This window comes from Zosterops lateralis, assembly GCF_965231275.1.
Source record: "Zosterops lateralis genome assembly, chromosome: 28".
NCBI lineage: Eukaryota > Metazoa > Chordata > Aves > Passeriformes > Zosteropidae > Zosterops > Zosterops lateralis.
In genome coordinates, this window is record NC_139788.1 from 4,883,036 (window position 1) to 4,898,200 (window position 15,165).

General features: G+C 62.1%; 1 protein-coding gene across 1 annotated transcript; it reads right to left on the minus strand.

Moving 5' to 3' along the window:
• Window positions 1-2,707: 2,707 nt before the first annotated feature.
• Window positions 2,708-14,574, minus strand: LIN28A (lin-28 homolog A; the record flags this gene model as incomplete). Its single annotated transcript, XM_083879645.1, has 4 exons — window positions 14,095-14,574; window positions 13,144-13,322; window positions 3,944-4,128; window positions 2,708-2,921 (listed from the first exon to the last, which is right to left on the minus strand). Exons 1-4 carry the CDS (start codon window positions 14,123-14,125, stop codon window positions 2,708-2,710), a joined length of 609 nt encoding a protein of 202 aa, XP_083735771.1. The 5' UTR covers window positions 14,126-14,574.
• Between the last annotated feature and the right edge of the window lie 591 nt (window positions 14,575-15,165).

Sequence of the window (15,165 nt, forward strand, 5' to 3'; positions counted from 1 at the left end):
CGATTCTGGAGGACAGAAAGGGATGAGAGGGCAGAATCAGGAACTGAGGGGTCAGAGACAGGGATAGGGAGGCAAAGACAGGGATATAGAGGCAGAGACAGGGATGAGGGGGGCAGAGACAGGGATTGAGGGGGGCAGAGACAGGGATTGAGGGGGGCAGAGACAGGGATTGAGCGGGGCAGAGACAGGGATTGAGCGGGGCAGAGACAGGGATTGAGCGGGGCAGAGACAGGGATTGAGGAGGGCAGAGACAGGAATTGAGGGGGGCAGCAGTTTCCCTGGCACAGCCGAGGTGCCGGGGGGAGGCTGGGAGCCACCCCCCAAGGCTCTATTGCATTTACCCCGTCAGACTAAAGCTGTTTTCCTGAAGCAGTTTTGTACAGATCCCATTGCTAGTCAAGAACTAAAAGTCCTTCCCCCCTCTCCGAAGAAGAGACCACCACCTCACCCTAAACTACTGGAGCAGGGCAAGGAGCAGCTGGGGGCTGCTTTCCATCCCCCTCAATGCCCACGTGCTGGGGGTCACTGGGCTCCAGCAGCCTCAGTGAATCCCCCCAGAGTCCTCCATCCCTGGGGATGGAGTCGGTGCTCCTGCTGATCCAGCCCTGCCCAACATCTAAACCTATTGCTACTAAAAACCTGCAGAAAACATGCCCATGGCCAGACACCCTCCCTGGGAAGGCTCCAGCCATTCCCTGGGCTGCAAGAGGAGTGTTCATACCCCAAAACCTGGGATCCAGACTTTCCCCCAGCCATGGTGAGTTAGCATTTGAGGGAAGCCAGGAAGGGGAAAAAGATGGAGCAGTTGCACCTCCCTCAGACTTGGAACTGGGTCCCTGGTCCCAGAAGGTCATGGACAGCCAGCCCTGAGCTTGGGGGTGAGGAAGGGCAGGGACTGAGGGTAACCCTGTCTCCCAACACTCCCTGGTCACTGTCTGCTCTTCCTCTGTCCCCCTGGAAGGGGCTGGGACCCCCATCCTGAGCCCCAGCCACACAGCACCAGCCTGCTGGGAGCCTGTGTGACATCCCAGCCCAGGGCAGCAGGAGCTCTCAGGGGTGCACTGCAGTGTTCCCATCAGGTGCAAGAGTAAACAGGAGAGGGAAACAGAGGACAGTCCTCAAAAGCCACCAGGCTGGGAGAAATTCAGGAGTTGGGAAGCCAACAGGGGCTCTAGCACCTCTTCCCTGCCCATGGCACTGCCTGGCTTCTCCATCCCCACACAAAGATCCACAGACCCAAATGCTTCCATCAGTGCATGGGGAAGATACCATTAAAATACAGTTAAAAAGAAAACAAATCCCAAACATACCAAAAAACACATTTGAAAAGCTCGACAACACATCAGCCCACCTAGCAAACATCCAGTGAGGTAGATCTACGCTTCCAATACAAACTTCATAATTTCTTTGTGCTGTTAGAAAAATCCCTCCTCTCTGTCCAGCACTGGGCTACAGAGGCATTTTATCCCTGAGATTGCTCGAATACCTGAGAATAAGTTGCAGGAATTATGTCCTTTCTCTCCTTTTTTTTTTTCTTCTTTTTTCCTTTTCTTTTCTTAAAGATTAAAATATACAAAAATACAAAACCAGAATATTTATATTAAAAAAAAAAAAAACCCAACCAAAAAAACAACAAACCCAAAACAAAGACGACAGACAAACCCAAAGATACGTCATTCACGCACGTCCTAGTGCAGCTTTCACTTGGCCTTGGCTTCGGCACGGCCGGGGGGCTCCCCGGGAGAAGGGGAGTCCACCGGGGCCAATAAATAAAGGCAAGACTTGGGAAAGGGCTGTGGGAAGGGGGGGACAGCAGCCACTGACCCAGGACAGCCTCGTCCCCTGTCCCTGGGGAGGCTCAGCCCCAGAGCCAGCGGGTTCTGCAGTGTGGGGTGGGCAGGAGGAGCAGAGGGTTTCCCCAGCTCCGTGTTCTGGAGGAGGCTGGGAGAAGGCTGAGAGGGGAAGAGCTGGCTGCATAAAACACCTTGTGCTCTCTGGGCTGGCACTTGGGGAGGATTAGGGGGAAAAAAGTGGTTTTTCTTTGACTTGCTCTCTCCTAGGCTGCAGCTGGCAGCCCATAAACAGGTGGTGTTAGTCCAGCCCCAAGTGATGATCCATTTCCTCCCAGACTGAGCCCAAATCTGGGCTCTGCTGCTATCACCAATTGAGCGATCATGGAAAAACCATAAATCTTCACACCTCCCTGAAAGTGAGAAGCCACGAGGAGCAGAGGGACCCACGGGGCCGGCCCACGGGTGTCTCCCTGGTGCTCCACAGGCAGCCTTTCCCTCAGCCTTCCTCCCGGGGCAGGTCCCCTGCAGCTCCTCCAGGCTGTGCCGGAGCCTGCTTGAGGCTCAGGAGAACAGGAGCCATGAGCTCCTCCCTGGGCTGTTGCCCCTCTGCTCCTCCTCCCCAGGACACGACTGCCTGGCTTAACTTAGGAAAAGAATAAAGATTAATCAAATATGTTCGGGGTTTTTAGCAGGAAGAAGTGTGTTTGGTTCTGCCTTCCCCTGTTTTGAACAAGCCATCCTGATGCTAAGAGGGCTTTTCCCAGCCTGGGCATGGGGAAAGGTCTGTGCAGGGACACCAGGTCCCCGCTGACACCTGCCCTCCCCAGTCCCTCCCCTCCGAGCCCCGTGGCTGTCACTTGCCTTGCCAAAGCCTTCTCATCCCGGTGGAAACCCCCTCTCCCTGCCACCCACCATCATTCCCGGGATTCGGGGAGGAGGGCCGAGCTGTGCATGTCCTCCTCCTCTCGGAAGTAGGCGGGCTTTCCCTGCGAGCTGGGCGACTGCTGTGCTTTCACGGGGCAGTTGGCCACCATGTGGCTGATGCTCTGGCAGAAGTGGCACTTCTTGGGCTGCGGAGGGAGCTTGCACTCCTTGGCGTGGTGGTCCAGCCCTCCGCAGTTGTAGCACCTGTGTGAGGGGAGGAGAAATAAAATGAGGCAGGAGGATGGTGTGACCATGCCTGGGACCCATCTGGCTTCTTAGCCAGAGCTGGGCTCCGCTTTTGGGGTGAGTGGTAGCCCCAGGGTTGGTCCCTGCAGATCCCCAGCTCCAGCACGGCCAGTTGGGGCTCACTGGTGCTGCTGGTACCCAGGAGATGGCAGCAAACCACTGCACTGAAGCCACAGACCAGGGACAAAACCGGGATGTTGGGGGTTCCACCCCTCTGGTTCCATCCGTGTCCTGGCTCCTGTGGCTCCAGACCCCCCTCCCGGGGTTACACTGCCCCAGGAACAGGCAAAGGAACAACTGACATCCCCAGCTGTCATCGTGTGGGGACAACCCCAAGGGTGGCTCATCACTGGGCTGTGCTTTCCAGCACCATCCCATGGGTGCCACCCTCACAGCAGAGCAGAGGGAGCTGCCTTGTGTCCATTTTGAATTCTGCATCCACAGAGGACAGCCACAGCCCTTTTCTCTTTCCTTTTCCTTCACAATTCCTTTCTGATTAATTAAAAAACCTGTTTATGAGAACAGATGAGTGGCGTGGACAGCATCCACTGGGAAAACTGGGATGAGGCATCCCCAGGCAGCCGGGATGGAGAGGATGGGAGAAAGAGGATGAAGGGCTGGCCAGAAACTTGCCCCGGGGTTCCCATCCCACTGAGGGAGATGCTGTCAGGATGTCCAGCTATTTCCTTCCCACAAGGAAAAGCTTCTCGTGGAGAAAATTCCCCCAGCCCAGCACGGCTCCCTGAGCAAGGGGAGAGCTGCCCGGGGTGTCCCTGACCTCTGCCCCTTCCCTGCTGCTTCCCTGCCCCTTCCCCACCGAGCTGCAGCTGCCACTCATTAACCCCGCAGGAGGCCGCTTTCCCGGAGGCTCCGTGCCCTGCCCTGCCCTGCCCAGCCCCGGGGTGCCCTGCCCTGCCCAGCCCCAGGGTGCCCGGGCGGCTCCCGGTGCCCGCGGGGCTCAGCCCCAGCCCGGCCCTCACCGGTCTCCTTTGGATCTGCGCTTCTGGAGGCTCTTCCCTTTGGGCCTCCTCTCGCTGCCGATGCAGAACACGCCCCCGGGGCCGGTCACCCGGATGGACTCCAAACCTTTGGATGATTTCTTGAAGGTGAACTCGACAGCTTCTCCCTCCTTCAGGCTGCGGAAACCCTCCATGTGGAGCTTGCTCTGGGGGGGCACAGGGAGAGGATGGGGGTCAGCACAGCGCTGGGCTGTTCTCCAGGCACGGCACAAAGACCTCCTGTGGCACAAGAGCTGCAAATGTCCCTCCCTGCCTGTCCTTTGTTTTTGTTTTTTGGTTTTTTTTAAATACAGAAGAATCTCGACGTTTTGCACAGTGATATGAACCCAGGTCTTTGCAGGCCCTGCAGCAAGGCCAGGAGGCTGGAAGCTCACCTCAGCCCAAGCCCTTTAACTGCCTGCAATAATTAATTAAGCAGCCATTTGGCACAGGATTATCACTGCTGGGAGCTTCTCCCGTTCCTTCCAGGAACACCACATCGGTTATCACCACGCAATCAAACCAGGGGAGCCAAGAAAAACCCAGACTGGGGAGGGGGGTTGTGAGGTGACAGGAAAACCCACTCCACTTTCAGGGGCTCTGTCCATTTTAGTAGAACAAATCCCCGAGGAGCAGAGCTAGGTGAGGCAGCCGGCAATTCCCAACCCCCTGTGCCGAGAGCATCCCTGCCTGCTCTGCCCGGGGGCAGCAATTCCCGCTCGGCATTCCCGCAGCTCTGCTGGCTGGAGCCAAAACGAGCATGAGCAACGAATTAAGGGGAATTTGCTGGCAGAGGGAGGAGCAGCTCCTGCCGGCTGGGGATTCCCAACGCCTGCGCGGCTGCGGCGCGACCCTGCATTTATGAATGGAGCATCTCCCCCATTCATGGCCCGGAGAGTTCCCATCACGTGTTCTCCCATTCTTCCCGCACGGAGCCTCGCTGTACGGGACGGGCAGGCTCGGCCTGCTCCATCTCCGCTCCAAACCTCACCAGGAGCCGCGAGGAAACGCCCCGTGTAAAGCAGAGAGGGAAGAAACGGGGCTGTTGGGTTATAGGAGTGGATTTTCCTTGGCAGGGTCTTGTGGGATGTCCGCGTGTCCGTGGGCATGGGAGAAGTGGGAACACAGCAGAGCTCGAGGAACAACCCTTGAGAGCCCTTTTCCTGCTGCTTCCCCCTCCCTTTCTGTGCCTGGAGTCCGGCTCAGGGTGGGACAGACTCCGTGTGCTGAGCCAAGTCACCCCCTGGCCCTGGATCCCCTTGACTGCTGGGATGGGATCCCGGGGGGCCCCACAGGATCCTCCTTTGCTCTCTGACCTGTTCCTGGTGCCTAAAGGGAGGGGCAAACCTTACACTCTGAGGTCCCAAATGACAACAAGGACGTGGCAGAGTCTCACAGCCACCTCTGCCCACACAGGGCAGTTCCAGCACCACTCGCCCCCGGCAAAGCCCCTCGGTGACCAAACCCATGCAGGAGCTCTGTGCCCAAAGCAGCAGCACATCCCAGAGGTGCCTCAGCACCCGGGCTCAGCCACCCCCCTGCCCTGTCCCCAGCCTGTGAGGGGATCTGAGCACTGGGAGCTACCCCGGACGGGGGATTTACCCCATTCCCACAGCAGCCCCAAGGTTTGGGGGGTAAGGAGGGGCTGAGCATCACTCCCTGGCACAGGAGGCAGCCGGGGACGAGGCCAACCACCTCCCATGGCTCCTCTCAAGGCGTTTACAGCCCCAGCTGGCCCAGCTGTGTTTACACTGTGGGGATGAAAACTCACAGGCGCTCAGCCCTGAGCTCCGGGATAAAGCTGAGCCGTGCCAGGGGGGACCCCAGCTCGGCCACACCTCGGGCACCCCTTCCCCACTGCCAGAGCCCGGCCCCGCCATCCGTCACCCCCACTCCGAGGAAGAGGAGGGATGAGGCAGAAGCTGCCACAACATGATGGGGAAGCGATTTATTTTCCAGGAGCGGGTGAGGATGACAAGCGCCCCCCCCAGCCCCCTCCGCCAAAAGGCCAAAGGAAACGCCCTCTCTCCGGGAAAGGAGGGGGGGGGGACAGAGGCTGGGGCGCCCCAGCTCTTCCCCCCCAGCCGCAGCCTTTTGATGTGAGCTGCAGTGTGGCTGGTGGTCCCTGCGCATCCCCCCTGCCCCCTTCCCAAAACACACACATTGCTGGCATTCCTCTGTTATCAGATAGGTAATCAAACTGCAGCCCATTGAATTAGCTGCATACCTCCTGCATCTGAAAGGAAGGGGCCCAGAGCCCCTGTCCCACACCACACACAAAGCCGGAGCCTTCCCAGGCCTCCACACACCCACACCCCCTCCCAAAAAATAAAGAGAGGAAGGGGGGGATTGGAGCGAGCCGGGGATGCTGGGGATGAGGGGGAGCGCAGGGGAGGGCCAGGGCCGGGAGCCACCGGCCAGCGAGAACAAAGGGCCGGCGGCGGCCGCGCTCCCGCTGCCCAAATTCCAGGAGTTCCAGGCCCCGGCGGGGGGAGGAAGGGTGGCCGGCATGGCCGCGGGCCCTCTGACCCCCTCCAGCCCCTCCGCACATCAGCGCTGTGCCCAGCTCTGGGCACCGGGGTTTGGGGTCCGGGGCCCTTGGGGGAGCTGCGGGGTCACTCCGGGGGGGATTGGTTTGGGTCCGGGGGCTGTAGGGTGGCCCTGGGCTCGGGGTCACCAAGCATTGCCATCCCAAAAGAAGCGCAGCCCGACGCGAGGATTTCCTTGTGGTCATCAGGGCCCAGAGTCACCCGGTGGGACAGGGACGGGGACAGGGACAGGGCCGAGCAGGCACAGCTTCACCCTGCGGCCCCCCTGGGCATCACAGCGGGCACCTCTCGGATCCCCACCCTCCTTTCCCTCCCTCCCTCTCCCCGGGTATTTACGGCACACAAAGGCACAGCACGTGAGCGCTGCCCACCCCCCGCACACGGGGCGCCTTCATCCCTCCTCTTCCTCCGGCCCGGCAAACCCCTCCTCGCACATCCCGCATTCAGAGCCCTTTCCCGTCCTGAAGGGATGACACCGGGGGTGCCCCAAACCCCAGCGCTGCCCCCCGAAGTGCCGGGCCCCGGCTCAGCCCCACCCCGGAGGGGCTCGGCCGGCCCCGGGGTCACCATTGTCCCCGCGGCCTCCCCAGCGCGACACAAGGGGACGTTTATTCCCAGCCAGGCCCGGCCACTCAATCAAACCATCTTTGTGTCCAGCGGGGCCTGGGGCGGAGCAGCCGCTGCACCTCGGCTCTCCGGAGCCCTTTAAACTGGAATCCCTCGGAAAACGAGCCGGGCTGGGGTGCTGGGATGAGGCCGACTGCGGGAACGCTGCTGGCAGTGCCAGGGGCACGGCTGAGCCCTGCCCGCAGCATTTCGGGCAGCCCAGCCCCACTGCAGGCACTGCCAGTGCCTCAGTTTCCCTCACTCCGCAGGGCAGGGTCAGGAAGAACAGCCCAGGGGTTGCTGAGCCCCGAGGGGGGACATGCCCCCATCACTGGGGTGACCTGTCCGTGGTGACCTCTGGCTCAGCTGGCACCCACAGCACTGCCCCAGGCACCATCCTCTGCACCCCTCTGTCCCCAGAGCCACCGTGTCCCTGTCCCCCCCTTGTTCTTGGCCCATCAGCTCCCCCACACGTCCCGGCCACCTTCACCCCACCACGACCCCCCAGGACCCGTCCCGGGGGAGCAGCCCCAGCCCCAGGGCTCAGGTTTGGCACAGCCCCAGCCCCAGGGCTCGGGTTTGGCACAGCCCCAGCCCCAGGGCTCGGGTTTGGCACAGCCCCAGCCCCGGGGCTCAGGTTTGGCACAGCTCCAGCCCCAGGGGCTCGGGTTTGGCACAGCCCCAGCCCCAGGGCCCGGGTTTGGCACAGCCCCAGCCCCAGGGGCTCAGGTTTGGCACAGCCCCAGGGGCTCGGGTTTGGCACAGCCCCAGCCCCAGGGCTCGGGTTTGGCACAGCCCCGGTGCAGGTGTGTGCAGGGGCTGACGTTGCCCAGTTATTGAGGCACGACTCCTCCTGTCACCACTGTCACCCGCGGGGTGCAGCGGCCTCAGCCCAGCCCTGGCAGAGCAGTTCCCTCCCCAGCTGGGCCCTGCTCCATGGCAAACAGCCCCCGAAGGAGATTTGGGCAGGGCTGGGCTCTGCCAGCACGGAGCAGTGACTCAAGTCTCCAGTGACAGCGGGGAAATGTCCCTTTGCCCCCACAGCCTGAGCCTGGCTCGGCCCCTGTCCCCAAAGGCAAAGCTCTTCCCTGTCCCCAAATCACACAGCAGATTCCTGGTGCCAGGAGCTCCGGGGGCTCTGCTGGGTTTTGGCTCAGGAGTGAAGGGCTCGAACAGGAATCCCCCCCGGTCCCCTCCTGCAGCTCCGAGCCCGCACAAAGGGGGGATGTGCTCGGGAAAGGGGGTCCCGCCTCAGCCCCGGGGGTTGGTGCGGAGATAAGGAGGGCGATGCCTTTGGAGCCCTCGGGAGAGCACAGAGGATTTAACAAAACATTAGCAAGGCTTTCCTCTGGCTCCCTCACCGTCATCTGGTGCAACATCCCTAAGGACCCCCACCAATTTCAACTAAAATCAAAATAAAGGCACTTCCCTGCCAAAGTAACTGTGTTTGCTCTTCATTTTCCAACATAAGTCAGTAAAACTAAACTCTCGATACCAGTTCCTAGGGGGGGAAAAAAGGGCATCTACCACAGAGTTTAATCCATCAGTTTCCTGTCCTAAATCCTTTTAGCTCCTTTGGTTGTGTTTTTTCCCCACCAAAACCCTCCTGCACTTCCCAAGGGCAGCTAATTGGGATCAGTGCCTGAGTATTAATTTTGTGCTCCCGTCTCAAAGCAGGAACACGGCCCGGAGCAGCCGACGACGATTTCAGCTCCATCCCGCTTATTCTTAGGAGTAAGGGAACAGGGAAAAGGAAACGGCGGAGCTGGGAGTGGGGGCGGCAGGGACAGGGGCTCCATCCCGCCAGCAATCCCATTCATTTGGGCCATATTATCTAGGAGACCATTCCAGGGTGTTTTCTCTCCCTGGGGCAGGGAGGGGGAGCTGGGGGAAGGGATGTGCCTGCGGCCATCAGTTAATCTTTAGACAGAGACAGGAGGCTTTTTTTTTGTGTGTGTGTGAGCGTCTTGAGGGAGTTTCAGAGGTGGAATAAAGCCACTCTCTTTCAGTATTTCCCATCGGGACGCGGCGCACAAGCGGCGCAATACAATTTCATTCCAGCGGTTATTTAAAAAAAAAAAAAAAAAACAAACCACAAAACAAACAGACCCGAAGAAATTGCTGTTACCCCTCTCCCCCACTGCTCCCCCCACACCCCCCCCCCCCAAAAAAAAAAAAATTAGAGATTCCAACGAGCATTTCTACCCCAGGGGATCTCTGCGGGGGTTCCCTGCTCGTTGCAGGGGGGTTGGACAAAATGACCTTTAAAAGTCCCTTCCATCCCAAACTAATCTGTGATTCCCCGGGGATGAGCAGCTCTGGCGCTGCCGGTGCCGGGCTGGGGGTGACCCCGGTCCCGCAGAGCGAACTGGGCAGCGCTGCCCGGGGGGAGCAGGAAAAGCCGAATCTCGCACGGGTGTCCCTCCAGGAGCGTCACCCACCGACCCAAACAGCTGCTCCGCCAGGATTCCCCCTCCCCTCGCTGCCCCCCCGCTCTGCACAGCCCAAACCCCCGCTCGGATCCTGCCCCGCGCCCCCGCCCGGGGGAGGGCAGCAGGGAAAGGCTGGATCGTGCTCCTGACAGAGAAAACCCTCCCTTGAGCCTCTCCTGCACACTCAGGGATGGAGCTGCCTCCAAACACGGTTGTTTTTTTGTTTGTTTGTTTGGTTTTTTTCCCTCAAGGCCTCACGTCATGCTCAGGTGGATGATTATTTTTATTATCCTGACTGCATGCACGGGTGACAGCCCAGGTGGGCTCAGCCAAAACCTGTGCCCAGACTGCCACTTCTACCCCCCTCATCCCATCCCATCCCATCCCATCCCGGACCTGGGATGGAGCTGCTCCGACCCCCCCGCGGCTCCCGGGCCGGCCGCCCCCAGGGGACACAGGGGACACCGGGGACAGGAGCCCCTCCCGTGCCGGGATGTGCCCAACAAGTCCCACCCTGCCCTGGGCACTGAGGGGGCCGCAGTGCCACATCCCAGCCCCAGCAGGTCCCAACCACGGGCACAGCTTTGTGTCCCTGCAAGGACCCACAGGACCAAGTCAGGGAGGCTCCGGTGATCAAACACAGCAGCCACGGGTACCCGCGGTGCCCAGCAGAATTTCTTGCTAAAAATCATGAGAAGGAATTAAAAAACCCCAACTAACTGCATTTATCAAGCATTTAAACCCGCTGGCTTGGAGAAACGCTTGGAAATGCAGAGCCAAGCTGTGGAAAGCAACGATTTCCAGGCACTGGACATCCTCTTCCCCTCTGCTCTCAGCCAGACCCCAACCCCAAATCCCAGACCCCAATCCCAGCACTGCTCCTCCAGCTCCAACCAGTGTCACCCAGCCTTGATTTCCTCCTTTCCCTCTTTCCATGTTGCCTTTCCAGGCAGCTCCACACTCCTGCAAGTGATGCTCAGAGCCCGGGAGCCGCATCCCGAGGGGATCACTGCACCTTCGGGCTCTTCACCATCACCAGCCCAATTTCTGCCACCTCAAGATCCCCAGTTCCTCAGGGGTGCTGCTCGGCCCTTCGCCTCCCCGGGACGATCTGCCGTGCTCCCCTCTGCTTCATCCCTCCTGTCTCCTCACAGCCCCCAAATGAATCCATCTCCAGTGTCCAGGGGAGGCATTTGAACCCAAATGCCTCATTTTTAGCTCACAATGCGAGGGAAAGGCAGCCCCAAGGAGCCCTGTTAGTCTCCTGTCCTGCCGAGATTTTAATCTCTTTGTGATCAGATAAAGGCAGAGGGAGATGGAGACGCGCTCCCTGCAGAGAGGGGCCATTCAGACCTGGTTCCTGTAATAAAGTGATTTAATAGATCTAAAGAGGCCAATTCCCTTCTTTCTCCCACAATTACTTCCTGTGGGTCATCATTCACATATGTAAATGAAGAGGGGAAGGAGCGGGTTTTGAGGGGCTCTGGAGTGTTAAGCCCCAAAGCTGTTTTGGGGCGCTGGGCACAGCGAGCCCTGAGCGTTTTCCCCCCCGCTTTTGGTGGTTTTTGGTGGCTTTGGTGGCTTTTGCCCTGGCAGCCCTGACGCCCTCCCGGGGAGAGGAGCCGACACGGCCCTTGGGGAGCGCCCAAATGTCGGGACCGGGACAAGCCACCCAAAAGCAGCGAGGCCGCGGCGGGAGCAGGAGCCGATCCCTCCCCGAGGAGAGGCCACCGCCGGGATGCTCCGGTGGGAGAGACACCGGGAGCTCCTCCGGCTGTTTCCGCAGGAGAGCAGAGACTTTGTGCCACCAGTGAGAGGAGCAGGAGGAGAAACCCGACCCGGAGGAGAAGAATTCTCCATCAGCCCAAAGCTTCTGGTGGTGCAGAGCCCTTTGCTGCAGCAGGGGAACCCCCCACACCCCCGGCCCCTCTGCTACCCCAAAAAAGCTGCTTTTCCCCAGAGTTCCCTGTATTTCCCTAACGCTGCAATCTCTGGGATCCCACGGTTCCCCGACCTTTGAAATTTGGGGGCAGCGAGAGGCTGCGGGTCTCTCCGGGCGGTGGGATGCTCCCGACAGAGACACCCCAGCTAATTCTCTTGGCCTGCAGGAATGTGAGCAGGAGCAATCAGGAAACCAGACTGTCTGGGGGCAATAAACCCCCGCGAGAAGGGCGGGAGGTTCTCCCCAGGAGCGCTGGGTCCCGCTGTGCTACATTGAGATGCAAAGGCCCATTTGCTCTCCGGAGAACACCAGGATCTGTTTTCCCCTGGCTGATTTGGAGCCCTTGACTCCAAAACCAGCTGTGCCTGGCATAGGAGCTCCTCCCAAGGCGGTTTGCCCATGTCCCAGCCAAGGGAGAAGGGATTTGGATCCCCCCTGGCCATCATTAGCCGATGCCAGGTTGCCAGCCCTGCCTGCAGCCTCCACTCGTGGGCAGGGAGTGAGAGAGCCCCGGGAGCTCCAGGAGCTCCTCACAGCCCCACTGGGGGCCCAGTCCTGCACCCCCAGCCCGCAGGATGGACCCGCTCTGGGGCTTTGGGCCCGTGAGGAGCAGCAGCCACTGAAGGCGGCGGGTGCAGGGACTCCCCAGGGCCAGCACGGCGGTGCTGATCTCAGTCCTGCACACAAACCCCCCGCGTTTGCCCCAAAGACCCCCGGGCGCCTTTAGTTCGTGCTCGCTCTGTCCCCCAGCCCCACACAGAGCCCGGTCCACAGGAAGCGGCGCTGAGCCCCACGTCCCCTCCCAGCGCTGGCCCCGCTTTGGGCACCATCTCCAAACCCTTTCCCCAGCCCCCGGGGGGATCTCCCGGCAGATCCGGGGCGTTCAAGGCACTTCAGTCCCTAATCCACGGCTTCCCTCGGTGCAGGGTCCCCGACAGGCGTGGGGCTGCCCCGCTCAGCGCGGTCACATCCGGACACGGGGCTGTCAGTGTCACACGGGCTCCGCAGGGGCACCAACCCGACCCCTTTGTGCCACCCGCCACCGGGACAAAGGGCGCGGGGAGCGATCCCCAGTCCCGGGATGGGCTCCAGCGGGAGAATCCCGGTGGCGCATCCCAGCCGGGCCCGGGGCTCCCGGAGCGGTACCGGGGTCAGCCCCGTCCCCGCCCGGCCCCGCGGGCACCTGCTCCCCCCGCCCGGCCCCGAGGGGCTGCTCAGGGAACAGCCGCGGCAAAATGAAATCGCTGGGGATCGCCTTACAGGGCCGGGCCCGGAGAGGAGTCCCGGCTGCGGCCGTGCCGGCCTTTCCTCCGCCCGGGAACCACGGCCGGACCGGGCTGGGGCTGGGGCTGGGGGAGCACGGCCGGAGCCCGGGCTGGGGCTGGGGCTGGGGGAGCACGGCCGGAGCCCGGGCTGGGGCTGGGGCTGGGGGAGCACGGCCGGAGCCCGGGCTGGGGCTGGGGGAGCACGGCCGGAGCCCGGGCTGGGGCTGGGGGAGCACGGCCGGAGCCCGGGATGGGGCTGGGGGAGCACGGCCGGAGCCCGGGATGGGGCTGGGGGAGCACGGCCGGGCTTGGGGGCGGAGGGGGGTCCCCATCCCACCTCCATCCCCCAGAGGGTGCCCCCCTCCCTCTGCAGGCCCCGGGCCCGTACCTGGTGCACGAAGACATCGACGGGGGAGTCCAGGGTGGCGCCGCCCTTGGCGGTCATGGAGAGGAAGCCGAAGCCCATGCGGACGTTGAACCATTTACAGATGCCGGAGCCGTGCAGGGGCTGGGACTCGTTCTCGGCCTTGGGCGAGTCCCCGGCCGGCTCCTCGCCCGGCTTCGCACCTGGCGAGAGACCCACGGAGCCGCTGAGCCGCGGGGCTGGGGGAGCTGCGGGTGCCCCCCGGCCCCGCCCGCACAGGGACCCCAAACCCCGCTCGGGGTGCCCAGCCTGGAAAATGCCCAAAAAATCCCCAACCCCCGCAAAAAATCATCAGAGAGGTGAGCTCTGCCTCCACGTGTGCATGGGGATCACCCCAGGAAACGAAGGCAGCTCCTGCCAGCGCGACCCGGGCAGTGCGAGGAGTGGGAGCCCGAAATCCGTTTCTCCCTCAAAAACGTTAAAAAAAAAAAAAAATAAAAATCACACACAAAACCACCAAACGAGCAACGAAAAAGCAGCCAAAATATTTTTTTCCAAAATTAAAATACTAAAACTAAATTAAAAAAAAAAAAAAGGAAAAACTCGCCCAAAACACCAACCCAAAACCCCCCTTCCCCAGCAAGCCACGCTGGAGAGGCTCTCCCTTGCCGTCAGCATCCCCCCCTTGCACCGTCCCACCCCCGCTCCCGAGCACCCCCAGCAGCCGCCACCGGCCCCAAACTCTGGGGTCATCCTGGGGCTGGAGGGGGGATGAAAACCCCCGATAAATCCCCCCCTGCGAGCCCCCAGCGCTGCGCGGGGCAGAGGGGCCCGGCGGGCCCGGCCGCGCTGCCGGGGCACAGCGGGACTGGGTGGGCCGGGCTCGGGGGGGTCCCTGCGCCCCCCAGCCGGGCTCTGCCATCGTTATTAATAATCGCGGAGCCGAGGCGGGCCGCGACAATAATATAACTTAACCTGCAAACTGCTGGTTGGAAACAGACCCCATCCCGACACTGGCTTGCAAATTCCGAGTTGTGGCTGTTACCGCCTCCTCCCTCCTCCTCCTCGGCCAGCTTTGAGGGTATCAGGCCAGCCAAAAAAAAAAAAAAAAAAAAAAAAAAAAGGAAAAAAAACCAACAAAAAACCCAGCTTAGACCCCGCCGGGAGGGAGCCGGGAGAGGTTTGACTCCATCTTCACTCCAACAATAGGGGTGGGAGGGAGCGGGAGGGTTTTTTCAAAGGCTCCCAAATTCTCGCAGACAATAGCAGCCCCCGCCCCCCCCCCCAGGACCCACCCGCGGGGCCGGGGGGCGCCGGGTCCTGCTCCGCCATCCCGGCCCCACGTGATGCTCATTAACCCCCCCGGGAGCAGCGGCACATTCCGGGAGGGATTTGCCCGGGGGGGGTGTGGGCTGACCCCCCCACGCTTAGGGCACTTGGGGGCGAGGCCACCTGTCAATGGACGAGGTGACACCCGGGGAGGGGGGCGGGAGGTGGGACCCCCCGGACATCGGGGGGAGCTTCCACGTCGTTTCTCCGCGCCCCCTCCCCACGAGCGGAGCCACCTGCGAGCCGCGACCCGGCGGGACGGGGGAAGCGGCACCGGGGAGGGGGCGGCTCTCCGGGACCCCGGGGTGTTCCTGCGCCCCCGGCCCCATCGCGTGTCCCGCGAGCAGGGAGCGCACCCCGGCACCGTGAGAGCCCCGCGGCCGCGGTTCCCCCGTCCCGGCGGCGGGAGCGGTGCCGGGGCGGGCTCGGGGCCCGTCGCCCCCCGGCCCGGGCGGGGACAAAGGGCGAGTGACCAGCGGCTCCATTTCCGGCGGCGGACAATGCCCCGGCCGTGGGGGCACAGCGCCGCCCGCCGCCCCGCCCGGGCCGTGCCCGGGGATCCCCCGCGCCGCCCCCAAAGCGGGGCCCGCCGGCGGTGCCCCCCAAAGGGGAGCTGGGGCTGGGGGGTCCCGTCCGCGCCCACCGCGGCCGCCCCACGCGGGGCCGGTCCCGCGTGGTGTCACCGAGCGGAGCATCGCGGGGGGGCACCGCGGGGTC